This window comes from Phocoena sinus, chromosome 14, assembly GCF_008692025.1.
Source record: "Phocoena sinus isolate mPhoSin1 chromosome 14, mPhoSin1.pri, whole genome shotgun sequence".
Taxonomy (NCBI): Eukaryota; Metazoa; Chordata; class Mammalia; order Artiodactyla; family Phocoenidae; genus Phocoena; species Phocoena sinus.
This window is the reverse complement of record NC_045776.1, coordinates 372,434-390,368: the sequence shown is the minus strand read 5'-3', so window position 1 is coordinate 390,368 and position 17,935 is coordinate 372,434. Positions and strand designations below refer to the sequence as shown.

The following is a 17,935-nucleotide window of genomic DNA, read 5'->3' as shown; positions in this document are numbered from 1 at the left end:
GGCACTGGGTTTGCTCTGGCCACCAAACCAGTGGGCAGGCTGCGTGGGCCAGGCACCCCCCTCTGCACCTGAGTTTCCCCATCGGTACAACCAGAGTGATCCCGAAGAACCCTCTGGCTCCACAGCCCCAACATGCAGGATCCTGGTCCCCGCCAGAGCTGTCTGGTTGACCCCAAAACGTCTGCAAAGCGTTTAGGGGGTGACTTGTGCTGTGCCATTCCAGGAATCAGCCAGCGCTCCCCTTCCCCTCGGGGCTGCTTTCTGCACAGGCTGTGCATCCTCCCTTGGGCCCCGACAGGCCCTCCCCCACCCCCCAGCTGACCCGCGTGTGCCACTCAGACTGAACAGGGCAGCTCCAGGGCTGAACATGCTCCACTGTCAATGTTGAGGGTTGGAAACCCCCACATTTGCTCCCAAAATAGCCCCAATTCCTGCACGCCTTATCTTCGGGGAAAATGCATCCCCCGCCCCTGCCCGCGCGCACGCGCGCGCGCACACACACACACACACACACACACACACACATAGTTTCTTCTTGGCCAGCTGGATACCAGGGCTGGGGTGGTGAGGGCAGCTCGAGAGCCGTGGGCAGGGTGCCGGCACCGTTCGCAGCTCTTTATCTGCTCAGAGCTTTCAGAAGCTCAACTGAACGAGATGAACTTTCTCACGCACCCCAGGAGCTGGGGCAACAGCACCATTTTGTTCCCATTTCCAAAATGCTATCCTCGTTGAGAGGAAGAGCTATAAAAATAAATAGGACATTTAGGGTTTGGGGGGGAAAGTGACCTTCATGTATTTTTTTCACTAGAAGCCCCACTTCTCGTGGGGCTATTAAAAACGTCTGCCCTTTCCCCGGTGGATGGCTGTGCCCAGAGCTCGGGGTTCAGAGCTCTCTCGGCCGGGGCAGCAGCTGGGCCTGTGAAACAGCTCTCTCTTCTCTGTGTCTGAAGCGCAGCTCTAGGGCTCGCTCCCCGGAGGAACACAGGAGCCTGTTCAGTGCCGTTTCCCGGCTCAGTAGTGAAGTCCCCAAAAGGCACCTTCATGGTTTTTTTTTTAGTATTTGAACTTCTACGGCATTAATTTTTTAATTAAAGTAAGTTATTTTCAATTAACACATTATCAGAAGGAAAACAAAATCTACCCCCAGAGCAGGACCCCTGTCCTGCGTGATTCAGTACATGGGCTCCAGGGTCCACACCGAGGCTCCCTGCTGCCTGGGGCGGCCACATCGGATGTCACCACCTTTGATCAGCTCACTCAGACTCTCCGAGGCCAGCGCTACAGACTGGGGTGACTCACTGAAAAAACGTAAAATATATCACTTCCGCGTATTTCGACTTTGTTGATTCTTTTGCTCTTGCCCTCAGCAGAAATACTCTCCATGAAAAAAAAAACTGCTCGGTACAAAGGGATCCAACCCTACTTGCTATACAGAATTACCGGTTTTCCTTGAAACACTTCTTTTGGCCTTTAAAGGAGACACTCCCCAACCTTTTGAGGCATCCCGTTGTTAAGGGAACTGTGTGAACTGGCGGAGACCAGGGCGCCACCACCTCCCCCCGCCTGGCCCTGCTGGCACAGGACGCTCACTGTCCCCGGGGGACCTGAGGGAGCAGCCCCGGTCTCACAGGGGCCACAACTGTCCCCCAAGGAGGAGACGCTGGCCCAGCCCTTCCCTGGGGTCCCCTGAGGTGAATGAGGACGAGACCGGTCCTTTATTCTGCCCTGGACCCCCCACTCCGACTCCACTCACAAGGCCACGCTGGATCCACGAGCAGTTTATTGAATTAAAGCCACCCTGACAGAATCAGCAGTGCTCCCACACGTGGCATGTAGGTCACCCCTGCAACTGGTAATGTTTCAATTTGGAGGCAATGACTGCTACAGACATCTCCTTTCATTTTTAAAAAGTAAACGTTTTCAAAGCATCTTGCAGGCCAGAGAACTAAGCAGGATCCTCAAACATTCAGGAGTTTTTGAGGAAAACTCAGGAGGAGGAAACGGCTCCGCACGCCTTCCACTGGCCATAGCAGACGCTGCAGCTTTGGCACCAGCCCCAGGGCCGTGGACACTACAGAGCCACCCCTCTGCCTGGGGGAAGGAAAAGCGCCTGCGGGAGCCTTGTGGAAGCATCTGAACACTTGCCCTGCGGGGCCCGGAGTTGGAGCAGGGCCGCTGGGCACGGCTGAGATGCTCGTGTAAACCGAAGGGGGACCAGTGTCAGACCAGCACCCCACCACCACCAGGCACAGCCGATGCGGAGGGCTGCACGGGAGGAGGGTGGCGGCAGGGATGCCCCGCACAGCGTGGGGGACACCTGCCTCGCTGTCCCCTGCCCTGACCCGCAGGCAGCTCCAGGCCTGGAAGACAGACGCCTAAGGCCATGTCCGCAAGCACACGGTTCCCAGAGGAAAGGGATGCCTGTGCCGTAGCCCGCCGTGGCGACGGCCAGTGGGTCTGCCCGGCCCCAGGCCCGGGCCCTCGGCCTTCCCAGGCAGCCCCAGGGGCTGCTGCACCCGCCACGCCCCAGCACCCACAGAGAACCCAGGCCCCGCTCCCAACACCTCGGGGCTCACACTGGCCAGAGCCCGGCTGGAGATGGTGGGTCCACAGCAGCCTGCCCAGGAGGGGCCGGCAGAGCAGCGAGGCTACCGGGGGCCCTGGAAAGGCGCCTACCTGGGGTTGCGCAACCAGAGCCCCGCAATGCTTCGGTACCTCACCCCCACGTGTCCCGGGCCCGAACCCTGCCGTGAGTCACCCCCAGCCAGTCTGAGGCTGCGGGCTCCGTGGGCTGGGACCTGGGCTCTCCTGGTGCCATTTCTCACTCCTGCCCCCCGTCTCTCCCATCTTGGGGCTCCCCAGCCCAGCTGCAGGCCCCCTCGGCCACGTCGAGGCCACGGGGGCTGAGATGTGGAGGTTTCCTGAGGTCCTCGGTCCTGCAGGGCCCAGGGTGGCCTCCTCCTGGTATGTGAACATGACCCAGGCTGCAGCCAGCAGTATTTTGAGCCAAAGTGGGAGAGGAGACCTGCTTTTCCGTCACTTTGAGAACAGCGCCAGCCTGGGGGGAGAACCTGCTCACACGAGTCCTAGATAACAGAGCACCATGTCGGCACCCAGGCCCCCATCACCCCCCGAGAGCCACAGAAGCTGAGCAAGACCCGACGGCTGGGACCCTGTCTCGGGGCCGCAGCACCCACCTGCCCCACTCGGGGAGGACAGGTGGCCTGGCCGGAGCCCACGGCCCGTGGTCCCACATCCTCATCCTCCCGGCTGCCTCAGAGGGCCTTGGCGCTGGCGGGGTGCGCTGCGTGGGGGGCCGGCTTTAGGGGGTGGCGGGTGAACACGTAGGCCTGCCCCAGGATGGCCAGGTCCACCAGCACCTGCAGCAGCCCGCACACTGAGAACTGCAGGGGCGCGCCGTTCAGCAGGAAGTAGGCCGTCTTGAAGGTGTCGCCGCTCGTCCACATGAGGACCATCTTGATGCTGTGGAGACATGAACGGTGGTCGGGGGTCACGACCCCGGGGCCGGGGGACATAATCCAGGGGTCAGGGGCCAAAATCTAGGGGTCAGGGGACATAACCCAGTGGTTAGGGGACATAACCCAGGGTCAGGAGACATAACCCAGTGGTCAGGGGTCCTAATCCAGGGGCCAGGGGACATAGCCCAGGGGCCAGGGGCCATGCCAGGCCTCGGCCCACCCTCCCATCCCTCCTGTCCTGGCCATGAAGCCACCGCGTGCATGGCCGCAAGGACAGGAAGGCCCTTCGGCAGGAGCAGCCTCAGCTCTCCAGAGCAGGGGAGGGGCTGGCACAGGGGCTGAGCCCACACCGCCTCACAAACGTCCCATCCTTCCTGGCTGCAGGCACATCAGGCGTGTGTCCCTCGGGAGACGTGCTGTGGCCTCAGATGGGAGAGGGAAGACCGCCACCTCCTCATGCCGCGTCCCACAGGCTGACCCTGCAGCATGAGAACTGGCCTGGGAGGGGCGGCCCTCTGCCCCCCACACCTGCACCCAGGGGTGCTGAGCAGGAAACCAGAGGCTGCCGGGCAAAGCCGGGTGATGCGGGCTTCTCCTGGGAATCCCCTCCAGGCCAGGCTCCGCACTCAAAAGACAGCCTGAGGGCGATTCCATTCCTGGTCATCGGTGCCACTCCCAAAGTCTGAGATCGGTCCGTGTGGCACAGAGCGGCCCCGTGTCGTCTATCGCTCACGTCACGGGACAGGAAGTGGACAGCTCCCCTGACCTGCACCCACAGCGTCTGGAGGCTTCCATGATCCTTAATCAGGAGAATGACTCAGGGCACGGGGAGGCCCAGGAGGTTGGTTCCCGTCGACCCTGCGGCCGGCCCACCCACCTGAACAGTCCCGTGCGTCTCACTTGGCTTGTCGTGTTGACCCACATGGCGTTTAAAGACTTTTGTTTTTAATTAGCTGATAACTAACTCTGCATTTAAAAATCCAGGTTATTATATATCATCAGTCCTTTTTCTCTGGCTCTCAACATTTATTTGCCTTTGGTTTTTAGCAGTTTGTGATGTAATGCACGTTTGGGACTTGCTGAATATCTTAAATCTGTACGTTGATCTTGCATCAAATTTGGGAGGTCTTCAACCATTATTTCTCCAGCATTCTTTTCTGCACCAGCCTTTCCCCTCTCCTGTGGTCTCAGGTGACACGAATGTTAGATTTCATGGTGCTGTCCCTGAGTCTATTCTTTTTTTCCCCCGATTTTTTTTCTGTCGTTCAAACTTTCACTTTTTCTGTTGTTCAGACTCTCATTGATCTTCAAGTTCATTGATTCGTCCTCTGTCATCACCATTCTACCACTGAACTACTGAAGTGTAGTTTTTATTTAGCTACTGTATTTTTCAAGTTAAAAACGTCGAGCTGGCTTTTCTTACAGCTTTTATTTCTCTCCTGAGATGGTCTGTCTTTGCACTGATTTAAAGAGCGTCTGCTGTTGCCCTTTAGAGCACAGTCACACTAGTGCCTTGAAAATCTGATAATTCCAGTATCTGTGTCACCTTAGTTGACTGTTTCTCGATTCTTTGTTGTCTGTTGATTGTCTTTTGAGAGTTGCTGAGATCTTCCTATTCTTCGTGGTGAGTAACTTGGGTTTATATCCTAGACGTTTTTAACGTTCCGTAAGGAGACTGTCTTGCTTCAGTCCTGTGGAGAACGTCGTGTTTTATGTTCTACCAGGGAACCGACGCGGTTAAATTGAGTTCACGCTGCAAGTTCTGGGTGGTTTTCAGGGGCTACGGCTCAATTTCAGCTCAGTTTTCAAAAGCACTGCGAAGCTATTCGTATCTGCACTGTGTGGGCAGCCCTCGGTGGCCAGGCGGGGACTTGGGTGGTGGTCTGCCCCGCAGGTCCTGGAGGAGAGCCCTTCCTGCCCCTCAGACCAGGCAGAGAGGCTTCTCTCGGAGCTTTCTACCCAGCACACCGTTCTGGACTTGGGGCTGTGCTGGAGTCCAGGCTGGCAGATGTGAAAAAACAAAACGTCAATCCGTCTGCTCCAGCACCCAGAGCTGCCCCATCCGTCCTGTCCAGATTTGTAACTGCACCCAAGGGGAAAGACGGGCCCTTCATGGAAAAGATCTGAGATTAGTAGCATTCCATCACTGGCCACCCTGTGCCCCGTCCCAAGTTTTGCTGGCCTTCGCTGACTGGTCCCTGTGGACACCTGACCTAGTAGACCCTGGACGATGGCTGAGGAGCAGCAGGGAGAATGCTCACTGCTGTCATCTCTTCTACGTGGCGTCTGTCGCTGCAAAGTTGTGCCTGTCTCTCCGTCTGGATTCTGTCCTGCTCTGGTGCACCAACTCGGAATTTTAGTGAATCAGTGGTGTGAAAAATGGCCCATGGGTGACTCTGCATCACGGTTCGGGGACACAGGGGACTGGACAGGGGCCGCCCACAGCGGTATCTGGAAAGAGCAGCGGGTGGGAGCACAGGGGCTGCCCAGCAGCAGCTCGGGTCAACCTGCACACGTAGAACCCCGGGGGGATTGCAGAGGCTGGGCGGGAGGGAGATGCACATGACACGGTGGAGAAACGCACCAGAGTGACAGCTGTGGTGGGAGCGGTGTGCGCGGGGGGACTGGGCACCAGTGTGGCCGGGTGGCATCAGGAGGCTGCGGGCACCTGGGCAGACCAGAGCCACCCATCTGAGCTACAGAGATGCCCGGCCTGCCAGCGAGGCTGCTCACAGCTTTCCACAGCTCGGAGCACCTCCATTTCAAAGGAAAACCCACACCCACAGAGCAAGCATTTCAAGGAGAAGCTCTGACAAGCAACCGCTATTTCTGCAAAAGGCCACGAAGACAGGAAGAGAACCAACGAGTCATAAATGAGTCTAGTTCCATTTTACAGAATTAAGAGCTGAGGCACAGTCTCCCCCAGAGGTACCCGAACTTAATAGGAGATCCAAAGACCCCCCCCCCCCCAAAAAACAAACAACACGGAGTGGCCTGTGCGGCCCCTTTTATGGAGGAGAGGCTGAGGCATAGAGAAGTCAGGTGGCTTGCCCAAGGGCACACAGCGAGTGCCTTACACTGTGGGAAGGGCTGGGGAGGGGGCGGCAGAAGGCACAGCTGGAGCCTGTCCCGGGCTGGTGTCCCTCTGGGCCCTGGAGGCACAGGTGCACCTTGCCCCCACAAGTGGAGACGTGAGGTAACTGCAGAGAGCTGGGCCCTGCCTGGCGCACACGAACATTTTTAGCTGCCCAGGCGCCTCCCCGGGCCCGGCCCACAGTCAGCTCTCGCCCCGGGGGCAGGAATCCGACAGGCCCCACCACCAGCCCCACGTGTCGAGGGCTCGGGGCAAATATTAATCAAGCTGCTCCCGGCCCGTCTAAGCAGACCAGTGCCAGCCTGAGCGATGTGAGCCCTCGTGCAGGGCGCTCTGGACATACAAGCTCGTGCCTCGCACCCTCTGGTCACCCCAGACCCTGCGGTGCCCTGTGGACGTGTGCCGAGCCCAGGCCCATTCTCCCCACACGGGTGTTAGGTCATCCTTTACCCTCAACAGCTACTGGGTGGGGCGAGCCCCGAGGCTTGGCTACCACTGGCCAGCAGGCCAGGGACGTCCTCGTGGACACCACGTCCGGAGCTCGCGTGCTGCGCACGGCTGGGTCTCCAGGAAGACCCCTCCTCGACAGAGGGCTCAGCTGGCCCAGGGCTCCAGTGATGTGGGGGGCGCAGGGCTCGGAACCTTGCAGAAGCCGGTCTGGGTGGGAGGGGAGACTGTCCCCAGGCTGCATTCCTCCAGCTCAGGGGGCGCCGGGAAGCTGGATTCCTTTTTCTAGGTCCCCCCTCACACCGGGCCCCACCCCAAGCTGCTGCCTCAAATACCTGGCCCTCCCCGCCCTCCTGCTATTTTAATCCGGGCCCCCGGTACCTCATTCTTGGCTCCAGCATGTTTCCTCTCCAAGTGAGCAGGCAGATGACTATTCCTAAAATACCTCTCACCTCATCCTCGCCCCATCCGGCCGTCCAGAAAGCCTCCGCCCGGCCAGTGTCCACGAGGTGAGAGCCTCACCCCTGCGCCTACCCCGGCCCCGCCAGCAGCCCACACACCTCCCCGGCCGCGCCTCATTCCCACCTCCCGGCCCGGGCCACACCTACCCTCCTGTCCGCCTATCCAAAGCTCCCCGAAATTCAAACCCTACCCAGAACACATCCCACAGGAGTAGGTCTTTGTGACCGTGGGTCACAAGAAACAGTGGTCTCTTGGGTGTGACATCCAAAGCATAGCAGTTTTTAAAATGATACATTGGACTCCATCCAAGTCAAATCCATTGCGCTGCAACGTGAAAAGACAGCACACACTGGGAGAAGATATTTGCAAATCATATACCTGGCAAGAGCAGTTAAAGATCTCTACAAATCAATAAAGAAAGGCAGCTAACCAAATTTTTAAATGGGCAAAGAATCTGGATAGACCTTTCTCTAAAGAAGACACATAAATGGCCAATAATCACAGGAAAAGGTGTTTGATGTCATTAGTCACCAGAGAAACGCAAATCAAAGCCACAGGAGATCCCACTTCACACCCACGAGGATGGCTACAATCAAGGGGTCAGAGGGTAACAAGCGTTGGTGAGGGTGTGGAGAAGCCAGAACCCCCGAACACCCCTGGTGGGAACGGAAAATAGTGCAGCCACCAACTCAGCAATTCCACTGCTAGGTGTATTCCAAGACAAAGGAAAGCATACGTCCACGCGAAAACCGGTACACAAATGTTCACAGAAGCACTGTTCAGAACAGCCAAAAACAGATGTCGAACCCAAATGTCTACCAGCTGAAGAAGACATAAGCAAAACTTGATCTGTCCGTACACTGAAATATTATTCAACCTTAGAAAAGATGGACACTGCCAGATCGTACGTGGACGGACCTTGGGAACATCATGCAGAGTGAACGCAGCGAAGGACCTCGCATCGCCTGATTCCATTTACATGACGTGCCCCGAGCACAGAGCCGCAGAGACAGAAAGCAGACCAGTGGTTGCCCAGGCCTGGCAGCGAGGGTGGGGGCGATGGGGAGTACTGACGGGTATGAGGCTGCTTCCTGGGTGACGAAAATGCCCTAAAAATTAGACTGGGTGACGGCTGCAACAGCTCTGTGGTAGTCCTAAAATCCACTGACTTGCGCACTTTAAATGGCGATGGTGGGTAGGTTACATCTCAATGCAGTTTTTTTTTTTTCTTTAAGTTCCAGGGCTTTTGCTGAATTGTAATTCCAGCCCTCCTCGTCCACCGACTGGACCCTGGGTGTGGCGTGTGCGTGCGTGTACTGTGGCGGAGAAGCGTGTGTGGGAGCCCAGGCGTGCGCTGTTACCACGTGCACGGCATTCTCCGCTCACACCACTGTGGGCTGATTACGTGTCAAGGACGACAGAGGAAGATGAGTGGGGGGCTGAGAAGTGACGTACGTGCAGCCCCCGAGGGAGACGCCGCCCTGATTCCCGAGCAGCCAAGGCAAGGCTCCAGGCGCCCAGCTCCAGGTTCAAGGGCAACGCCGGAGCCGGACCAGGTGGACACTTCCCGGACGCTTCCTGTCAAGGCAGGAAGTTGTCCCCGCTGGGACAAAGGCAGCGGGCTGGGGCATCCCCACCACACCACGGGGGGCCGCGCACGCACACACGCACGCGCGTACACACGACCTCCTCTCGTGGCCCCTGCTCGCCCCCGGGCTTCCCGCCTGCCCCTCCCCCTCCTCAATCGTAACCGGTTCCCCGGATGGTTTTCTCCACAGCTGGCCTCCTCTTCCAGTCCCACCCGCCCCCAGGCTCTCCCGTAATTACTTGTTGGGGAACATCTTCCGATCCGGCAGAACGCGGAGGAAGGAGGAGGGAACTTCTGCACTAATTAGTAACATGATTTCAAAAGCGACGGCACTTTCTATTACTGGTTCATTAGAACAGTCACTTAACATCTTGTAAAGGGAAATCATCAAGTATCTCTTGCATTTCCTCCAAGAAATGTACGTGTGTGAAAATGTGTGCATGTGTGTGCGTGAGCATATGTGCATGTGTGTCAGAGAATCTGCGTGTGCGCGTGTGTGCACACCTGTGCGCGTGGGCTCACACCCTCTAAAGGCGTCCGTGGGTCCGCAGGAGACGGAGTTGGCCCCCGGATAGGACCTCACAGCCGCTTCCCTTCTCACACCTCCTGACGGTCTTCTGTCTGAAGCAAGTTGAGGCTGAGCGTCCTGCAGCAGGTCTGTGGTGGCCCTGACCACAGGCTCTGAGAATCCCAGGTCCCAGCGGGTCCAGGGGCTTCTCCGTCATAGAGCAGGTCGGGGATGAAGCAGCCCTCCCGGCGGGCTCCCTGGATGGACGCCTGAGGGTGCTGGGTCAGGCCGCGCAGGGCGGCGCTGCTGGAAGTGGGGACGAGGGGCAGAGGCAGCCCTGAGACCAAGTCCTGCGTCCGGGCCCGGGTGCAGGAGAGGGAGGAAGGCCTCTGGTCCTCTGCTTGGGACGGGAGCAACCAACCTCGGGACGCTCCGGTGTCCACGCCGAGGGGGGCTGACCACGCAGCCGGCCGGAGGGTCCCGTGTCGGGGCAAGTGCTGGGCTGAGTGCACACAGGGAGCCCCAGCCTCTCTCTTCCAGGCCGGGATGTGGAGAGCGCGAGTGGCGCTTTCCTCACAGCCCCACCCTCCTCGCCCCACCCAGGAGCCCGCGATCCACCCCGTAGGAACCAGGCTACAACGTGACAGGCTGGACACGCGGGGGCAACCACGCTCGCCACAGCTCAGGCTCGAGCGGGCATCCAGGCTCCCTGAACACATGGGTGGCATCGTGCTGGCCCTGGGGACGAGGGAAGGGTCAGATGCAGGTCAGACCAGCCCGACCTGCACAGGGATACCTAAGAGTCTCATTTTCAGGATCGTGGAGTCGGATTTATTGACGTGTGACAGCCAAGCTGTTCTGAAGACACGTCACTGAGCAAGGAAAGAAGGCCCCACCCTGGGGACAAAGTGACAAAACGGAGCCTGGCAGGGATGGAGCAGAGACCGCGGTGGGGCTGAGGGAAGACCCAGAAGAGGGACGCGCGGAGGCCCGGGTGCCTGTGAGCTGTGCTGGGAGAGGCCTGTGCCTGCGTTGCACCGTTGACGCACCTGCTTCAGGTTTAATCCGTCACGGCGTGAAAATTCCTTTACCTTAGAGTTCCTCTTACACAGACTTCTTCGAAGAAGCACAAACTTTACAGGAAACAGAACTGTAACCAGGCTCCAGCCCCGCACTCACTCTCTCTCTCAGCACTCAGTGTGTGCTCACCGCTAAGAAAAAGGGTGTTGGCCCTTTAGATACACACAGAGCAAGGTCACCTCTCTGTTAACTCCAGCTGAGCAGAGAACCTGTGACCCTCCCATCACTTCCGGCCACCTGCAGGACATGCCACCCCACACCACATGCAGAGAGCAGAGCCTCAGCTCGGGGCCCAGCTGGGCCCCAGCGGCCTGGCCCTGCAGACCCACCCATGGAGCCCCGCCACGACAGCAACACTGAACAGGCCCCTAACCTAATTGCACCTCCACCCAGAGCCCGGCTCCGAAGCGGCAGGGCCCACGATTAGGTTAGTCTTCTTAACGAGGATGAGTGGGGCTCTCGAGAGGACCCTGCACTCCAAGCTGATTGAATTAGCGGCCCGTGCCCATGTCCGTGACAGAGACTGCCCCCCCCCACTGGCTCCGGGCCCTGCTCGGGCCCCGCCGGCTGGCATGAAGCGGGTCTTCGTCCCCGCGCAGCCGGGCCTTCTCGCGACCTGCTCGCAGCACTGACCGCAGTCTCCTTCCCTTCCCTTCCGCCTTTGCCTTCTGTCTCCTTTACCCGGTGCCACCAGGCAGGCGGGTGGTCTGTGGGGGGGAGGGCACTGGGGGAGAGGGGCTGCGGTCACCAAAGGCTGACGACCACACGCATCCTTTCCGCCCTAAAGTCAGAACCTCAGGAGCACGTGCACGACCCGGGCTTCCTCCTTTCAGGTCCAACGCCCCAGGTACCAGGGCCTTCTGCGCATCCCGTCACTCCCGAGGTCACCCTGAGACAGGAAGGGGGACGGCCACGGCCACGCCCACGGCCGCGCTCCCGCAGAGCGGCACAGACCTGCACGGTCCGGCCTGGCGTCTTTCCGACACTGCCTTTGCTGGCTGAGTCACCGCAGCCCCACCAGGGACAATTCCCACTGGGGCCTTCTGCAACTTTTGCTGTTGTGCACAGATTCTCCAAGAATTAGCCCGATCAGCTAGGTACCCACACTGGTAAATCTTCCACATTCATGCCTGCTTCCCCAAGTGTTGTCACTTTCCCGAAAGTGATTTCGAGAATCAACTATTTTAGTCCTTCATGAGTTCATTCAATAAATATTTACTGAACTGAACTGCTGTAATTTTCCAAGCACATTGTCAGATGTTGGGGAAAGAAAGAAACGGGATACAGTTCTTGCCTTCAAGGCCGTCAGTCAAGTAGATGAGCTGGGCAAATTAAAACATCTGCGCATCACTGTCAGATGGCAAGGATAATTCTGGAGAAACATGGAGACGGTGGTCAAATAAAAGGAGGTTTAGAAGGTCAGCCTAAAAGACAGCTGCAGTCATGTGTCCCGTACCCAAGATAAGAGGATCGCACACAAAAACAAAGGGTTAGTTAAAATCAGGTGTGACACCAACTTCAGCTTCTTGGAAGACAGAATCGTCCCCCTGTTCCTCCCCTATACACCCTGGACATTACGCAGAAACACAAGACTCTCAAAGGTGGGGAAAAGGCCACAGGAACGCCAGACTTGGAGCTGAAGAAGCAGGAAATGCCAGGAGGCCCCAGGAACAGGCTGTTCTCTGTGCAAAAGACCAGGAAGGGTGCAGCCTGGCAGAATAGGCAACTTTAGCCAGTAACTGCTCTACTCCAAACAAAACAGAAAAAAAGGCAGCCCCCCCCACCACCCGTGATAGCAGAGAAGGGTGGAAATCCTAGACGTTTACTCCTGCCAGGCGTCCCAATCCCACCGCCAGGGAAGTGTCAAGAAAGCCAGCTAAAACCAAAGGTCTAAGTAAGACACAGAGTCTTATAAATAACGTGGAAATGTCCAGGTTTAAACTGGAAATCATCTGTCATATCAAGAACCAAAAAGATCTCAAACAAAATTTTAAAAAGACAGTGTTTAGATGCCAAAACAGTGAGAAAAAGCAAAGATTTTCAAACAGCCACTTTAAAACTGCTTCAGTGAGCAATTATGAATATGCTTGAAACAAACGAAAAAAGAGAGTCTCAGCAAAGAACAAAAAGCTTCACAAAAGAAACAAATATGTAAAGAAGAACCAAATGTAAGTTTTACTGTATCGAAAAATACAATAACCAAGGAAACAGTCAGTAAATGGGCTCTCAGAGCACAGTGGCTGGAACACCGGAAAGATCCAGTGAACCATAACAAAAAAAGAAATGATCTTAACAAAAGAATCATAGCAAATGACCTAACACTCCACATCATCAGAGTCCTAGAGAAGAGGGGTAAAGGGCAGGACTGAAAAAGTACTCAAAGACATAACAGCTGAAAACTTCCCCAAATTAGCAGGAAGTATAACCTAGGGATTCAAGAAGCTGAGTGAATCCCAAACAGGACAGATCCACACCAAGACACAGTCAAACTTCTGAAAACCAAAGACCAAAAACACAAATCTCAAAAGCAGCTAGAGCAAAATAACACCTTACTTACAGAGGAAACAAACATCACAGTGGGTTTCTCCTCAGAAGCCAAAGAGGCCAGAAGGAAGGGCTAAAAGAAATGAACTATCAACCTAGTTCAACCTATATCAGCAAAAACGTCCTTCAGAGATGAAAGGGATATCAAGACATTCTCAGGTGAAGGAAAAGTAAAAAAATCTGCCACCACCTGAAATACCCTTAAAGGCTAGTTACAGGAGTTTCTCAAAACAGGAAACAAAAACAAAAACAAAAACGAAAACAAGGAAAGAAGGCATCTTGCAACAGCAGGAAGGAAGGAAGAACATCATAAGGAAAAATAAGGGTAAAACAATAGACATTCCTATCCTCTTCAGTTTTGTGCATTATGCTGATTGAAGCAAAAATTGTAATGTTATCTGATGTGGTTCTAAATACGAAGAGAGGAAATATTTAAGAAAATTATAAGTGGAGGGAAACATCACATCTATAAAATATACTACATTAAAAATATCATAAGGGAGGTAGAGTTTTTACACTTCACTAAAAAAATCTATACAGAGAGATACCCACTCAAAAACACCACAGATGAATACTCATTAAACAATAACTCCCCATTCTCCCCTCTTCCTAGCCCCTGGCAACCACCATTCGACTTTGTGTCTATGAATCTGATGGCCCTCAGTCCCTCGTATAAGTGGAAGCATACAGTATCCGTCCTTTTGTGACTGAGCATCGTGTCCTCACGATTCCATGAAGTAACCTGTGTCAAAACTTCCTTCCTGTTAAGACTGAGTAATATTCCATTGTACGGACAGACCACATTTTGTTTATCTATTCATCCACTGATGGACACTTGGGTTGCTTCCATGTTTTATCTGTTATGAATAATGCTATTATGTTATGAACATGGGTGTACAATATCTCTTCAAGACCCTGCTTTCAATTCTCTTGGTTATATGCCCAGAAGTAGAATTGCTGGGTCACATTGTAATTCTGTTTGTAATCTTTTGAGGAAATGCCATATTGCTTTCCACAGCAGCTGGACCACTTTGCATTCCCACCAACAGAACACAAGAATTCCAATCTTTGCACATCCTTTACCAACACTTGCTGTTCTGTTTTTCTGACAGTCACCATCCAAACGGGTGAGAGGTGGCATCTCACCGTAGTTGCTTCACTGTACAGGTCTTCCACCTCCTTGGTTAAGTTAATTCCTAAGCGTTTTTTGCTTTCTGATGTTCTCATAAATGGAACTGTGCCTGAGGGAGGCGGGGAGCACCTGAGACCTCTCGTGCTAAGGGGGAGGAGGCTGCCGCGTCGTTTCCTACATTAAAGGGCTTGAACCTTCTGCCTTCAGGAGACATCTGCGGACCCCGCCTCCCGTCCGTGGCCCGCAGTGAGCTGCTTCACGGGAGGGTCTCGGCTTCCCCTCACCTGTCGCACAGGAACACACCTGCTTGTACATCAAGAGGTCAGAAGACCAGCGTCCTAGCCCGAAGCTGCTCTTGAACTGGTAGCTTCCCAGCAGAACTGAAAGTGAAGCAGAGATCTGCACACAGGTCCCTGCCGTGCCCCTACCTCATGCCCTCCGTGGACTGGTGGCGGTGGTTGCGGCAGAGCTGCGGCATGCCCAGCATGGCCTCGGTCAGCACGGCCAGGAAGCCCAGGCTCTCCACGAAAAGGGCCGAGTCGATGGACAGGTAGGTGACACAGCCCGCCACACAGGTGAAGGCCAGGACACACTGCACGTAGTCCCCAAAGCTGTTCCAGTGCCAAAAGTGCTGGGGGTCGAAGTCTAGGGCAAAAGGGAGAGAAACGTGAATGAGGTGTGCAGGTCAAGGTCAGTGTTGGGGAGGACAGGACCGAGTGAGGAGGCCAAGGTCAGTGTGGGGAGAGCGGGACCGAGTGAGGAGGCCAAGGTCAGTGTGGGAAGGACGGGACCGAGTGAGGAGGTCAAGGTCAGTGTGGGAGGACGGGACCGAGTGAGGAGGTCAAGGTCAGTGGGGGAGGATAGGACCCGAGTGGGGAGGTCGAGGTCAGTGAGAGGAGGACGGACCGAGTGAGGAGGCCAAGGTCAGTGTGGGGAGGACGGGACCGAGTGAGGAGGTCAAGGTCAGTGCGGGGAGGATAGGACCGAGTGGGGAGGTCGAGGTCAGTGAGAGGAGGACGTAAACTGTGGGCTCCATCTGCCTCCATTACGGCATTTCTGAAGGAGCCTTGATACAGATATTAGCTCCACATAAAAGACACTAAATCCTTAAATTCTTCCTAAATAGTCTGATAGTGTACTGCGGGCTGGTCCAGAGCCTCTGGAACCTCTCTCCTGGTTAGAATCCCCATTCCTTCCCTCTGCAACTTTGGATTAATTTTGTTTCTCCATTTCCTCAGATGTAATAGAGGAACAATAGTTCCTACCTCCTAGGGTTGTTTTATTGGTTAAATGAGTTAATCTTATGAATCTCAAAAGTACCCAGCCCATAATAAGGGTTAATAAGGGCCCAGTAAAAATGTACGACATCACCACACACTCAGCTGGTACGATGTTATCATTTGCCGCACAGGCGTGTCCTGCCGACACCAAGTTCACAAGCACTCACACAAATGAGCAGTTCACACGAGCTTCCTGGGCTCGGGCAGAGACACGCGGGGGTCCTGGGCACAGACGTGGTGGCCGGGAAGGTCAGGGAATGGGGATAAACACGGAGGGAGTCGGGGAGGGCGTGACGTGCCGAGCCTGACCCCGTCCTTAGACTGGTAAGGTCCAGAGCCCAGCACCCCTTCGGGAAAAGGCCCAGCAAGGGCTGCCAGCACGGGCGAGGCCACCAGGAGTCGGCCGTCCAGGGGGCCGGGAGGTGCCGTGGGGGAGGGTCCAGGCTGCACCACACGCCCTGTCCCCCACATCCAGGTCTCCCACTACCTAACCCCACGTGAGGACACTGTGGGCATCGGAGCTGGGAAGGGGGAGGGCAGGCAGGGGCGCCAGAGGCGGAATGAACACGGCCTGTGGCACTGAGGTCCCCTCCCCGAGGACCTCAGGGTCCTGAGCCTGGCTGCTCCCTGAAGAGGCCCCGGCTACAGTGTGTGGCCCTGTGTGTGTGGGCGCAGGACACGGAACAGCGGGCCCACACGCAGGCATCCCAGACAGAGGGCCCGAGAGGGTGTGGCAGGGCAGGACGCGCAGGCCTGCCGAATTAGGTCCTGTCTTTGTGCCCGAGGAGCAGGGAGAACACGGCCAGGGCTGAGAGCTCGGGCAGGACAGGGACGGCCAAGGACAGCAGGTGAGTGTGTGGGGACTTCAGAAAGCGGGGTCTGTGGTCAATCGATCGGAAGCCTTTCTATCTTAGGTTCTCGGGGAGCAAGCCAGTTGGCAAATGACTACCAGAAAACCCGTGTCAATAAGTTTCTGAGAAGAGACCGAGGTTGGGCCCCTACCTTCATGTGCAAAAATTAACTCAAAATGGACCAAAGACTAAACATACTAGATAAAACTAGAAAACTCTTAGAAGAAAATACAGGGAGAAAGCATCATGACACTGAGTTTGTTAGTGATTTCTTAGATACACCAAAAGCACAGGCAACGAATGCAAAAACAGATAAATTGGACTACATCAAAATGTTAAACTTCTGTGCTTCTAGGCAAAAAGCTCCTTGATATGGGTCTTGGCAACGATTTTTTGGATATGATTCCAAAAGCACAAGCAACAAAAGCAAAAATAAACAAGTGGAATTACATCAAACTAAAAAGCCTCTGCAACTCATAGATATAAAGAACCAAACTAGTAGTTACGGTGGGGGGGGGGTGCGTCCAATACAGGGGTGGGAGGGTGCAAGGTACAAACTACTGGGTGTAAGATCAGCTACAGGGATATACTGTACAACACAGGGAATATAGCCAATACTTTGTAAATGGAGGGCAACCTTTAAAAATTTAATGGAAAAAGAAACAAAGAAAAAGCTTCTGCGGAGCAGAAGAAACAATCAGCAACACAAAAAGGCAAACTATGGAATGGGAGGAAATATTTCCTATCTTATGAGGGGTTAATATCCAAAATATATACAGAACCAGACCACTCAACATCCAAAAACAAACAGCCCCATTAACAACGGGCAGAATGGGACTTCCCTGGTGGCGCAGTCGTTGGGAATCTGCCTGCCAGTACAGGGGATACGGGTTCAAGCCCTGGTGCGGGAAGATCCCACATGCCATGGAGCAACTAAGCCCATGTGCCACAACTACCGAGCCTGTGCTCTAGAGCCCGCGAGCCACAACTACTGAAGCCCGTGCGCCACAACTACCGAGGCTGCGCTCTAGAGCTTGCGAGCCACAACTACTGAAGCCTGTGTGCTAGAGCCCGTGCTCCACAACAAAAGAAGCCACCGCGATGAGAATACCGTGCACTGCAACAAAGAGTAGCCCCGCTCGCCGCAACTAGAGAAAGCCCGCACAGCAACGGAGACCCAACACAGCCAAAAATAAATGAATGAATGAATAAATTAAAAAATAAAAAAGTGGACAGAGGAATTGAATAAACGTTTTTCCAAAGAAGACATACAAGTGGGCGACAGGTACATGAAAAGATGTCCAATATCACTAATCATCAGGGAAATGCAAATCAGAACCACAATGAGATGTCACCTCACACCTGTCAGGATGGCCATCATCAAGAAGACAAGGAATAACAAGTGTTGGCGAGGAGGTGGGAAGAGGGAGCCCGTGCACTGCTGGTGGGGATGTAAATTGGCGCAGCCGC

General features: G+C 55.1%; 1 protein-coding gene across 3 annotated transcripts in view; it reads right to left on the bottom strand.

Moving 5' to 3' along the window:
- Window positions 1–1,762: 1,762 nt before the first annotated feature.
- SLC66A2 (solute carrier family 66 member 2) overlaps window positions 1,763–17,935 on the bottom strand; it is a 46,803-nt gene continuing 30,630 nt past the window's right edge. For 2 of the 3 annotated variants that reach the window (XM_032602403.1, XM_032602404.1), the window contains 2 exons: window positions 14,763–14,979; window positions 1,763–3,483 (listed from right to left, as the gene is read on the bottom strand). In XM_032602403.1, coding sequence (XP_032458294.1) covers window positions 3,276–3,483; window positions 14,763–14,979 — 425 coding nt within the window. In that variant the 3' untranslated portion in view covers window positions 1,763–3,275. The remainder of the gene's footprint in view (window positions 3,484–14,762; window positions 14,980–17,935) is intronic. The other variant, XM_032602405.1, reaches the window with a different exon arrangement.